Raw genomic sequence first — 1,501 nt, 5'->3', positions numbered from 1 at the left:
GGCTACTGTATGGGATTATCGGGTCACGTGGATTTCCATTAAGTGATGGACACAGGGGATAGCTACATCAGATCCTGCGCCGTCAGAAACGGGGAGCCCGAAAGCCTTCCTCCTGGTCAATATTGTAAATCACTCCAGATTACTTTCAGTGCTTAAGAGAGGAGATACCACTGCTGACACATTGATCTGTGAATCCATCATTTTCCTAAGCCTCTCCTGTGTAATCCATCTCACTGCGGCGGCTCGGATGTACTGCCATGCAGTTGTGTCACATTTGGAAGTACAACACCGCCTCCAAAATTTTGTGAAATGAGCGAAAACTATGAAACTCAGATTACACACTGTGGACAAAAAGGAAGGTCTATTTTTCTCCATTAGGTATTGAGTTATGTGATAGTAGCAGTCGACACTCTGGGGGCGTCTTTCCCAGAGAGCAGGGTGAGGCCCTGACAGAACGCTAGAGTAATACTGAACTAAGGGCAGACTTTGCTGATGTGTGTTTGAAAGTTTGCCTCAAGAGAATGTCACCCAGATTTTTATATATATATATAAAAAGATGAATTAAAGAAGTGTTTCCCAAAAGAGGGGACAGCCTCAGACCCTTGGCACCTTCGAAATCCGAGCACCCATGGGAAGTTCAGAACTGCCTCTCCTTTGTTAGCTTTAGTATTTAACCAGAGGCTGTCCCCAGAGGCCATCTCTGCTACTGGAGAGATCAGCAGAAGTTAAATGAGCCTTTTCTTCCAGTGGAATTGCATGTGATGTGGCTGCTGTTTATTTGAATAACTCCAAAGCCACTCAAAGGCATGCTAGTCACTGAACTTCTTCCTGTTGCACAATCGCAAAACCACTATGGTATTAGTAACTGGGCGTATATGGCTTCTTATTACTATGGTTTTGAGATTTTTGTGGATTATAGTCCATCTGTGTATACGCATTCACTCTTGACTCTTTATCTCTTTAAAGTCTACTAGGCGTAACTTTTGAAGCTGTTTTCTGAACTGAGCGGTTTCTGTCATAGCTACCTTGGAAAAACCTAGAAACTTCTCTAATGGTTGCTAAGACTCATCATTAAAGGTACAGGGCAGGTCGTCAGATGTCAACCTTAAAAGAGGGTAAAGAGTTTAAACCTTCATTCAAAACAGAAAAAAAAATAATTCAGCGTTAGCTCCACCGATTGTTTAGCTGCTGTCTTTAGCTTATATTCCAGACTGTAAATAAAAGATGGATGTTGGCACTGTGGATCTACACACTGCTTTTGAATCAGGTGTTCTGAAGCCTTCATGTTAGTACTTTGGCCTTTGCCATGTTGCTTTTTTGGATCTAGAAGTGACCACATTTTTGGCATATGGTTGGTGCTAGAATATCAGGAAAGGTTAGCAAGCTTGGTTAGCTAGCTAAATTCGTAAACACACACACACACACGCATATATACTAATTAAGTCACAACCTAACAAAATACTGTCGGCCTAATAAAGGCTCTGAACTGACAAACACAGGT

The 1,501-nt window shown here is 42.1% G+C and overlaps 1 protein-coding gene across 1 annotated transcript in view; it reads left to right on the top strand.

Annotated features, from left to right (window-relative positions):
- Positions 1-987, top strand: part of LOC106456116 (CAP-Gly domain-containing linker protein 2-like) — a 16,743-nt gene extending 15,756 nt beyond the window's left edge. Inside the window, exon 4 of the mRNA XM_013908846.1 lies at positions 967-987. Within this exon, the coding sequence (XP_013764300.1) occupies positions 967-987 (21 nt within the window). The remainder of the gene's footprint in view (positions 1-966) is intronic.
- The last annotated feature ends 514 nt before the right edge of the window (positions 988-1,501 follow it).

Source organism: Pundamilia nyererei, unplaced genomic scaffold (genome assembly GCF_000239375.1).
Source record: "Pundamilia nyererei isolate P.nyererei 1_Seehausen unplaced genomic scaffold, PunNye1.0 scaffold00015, whole genome shotgun sequence".
Classification (NCBI taxonomy): domain Eukaryota; kingdom Metazoa; phylum Chordata; class Actinopteri; order Cichliformes; family Cichlidae; genus Pundamilia; species Pundamilia nyererei.
This window is presented reverse-complemented; position numbering and strand designations above follow the sequence as displayed.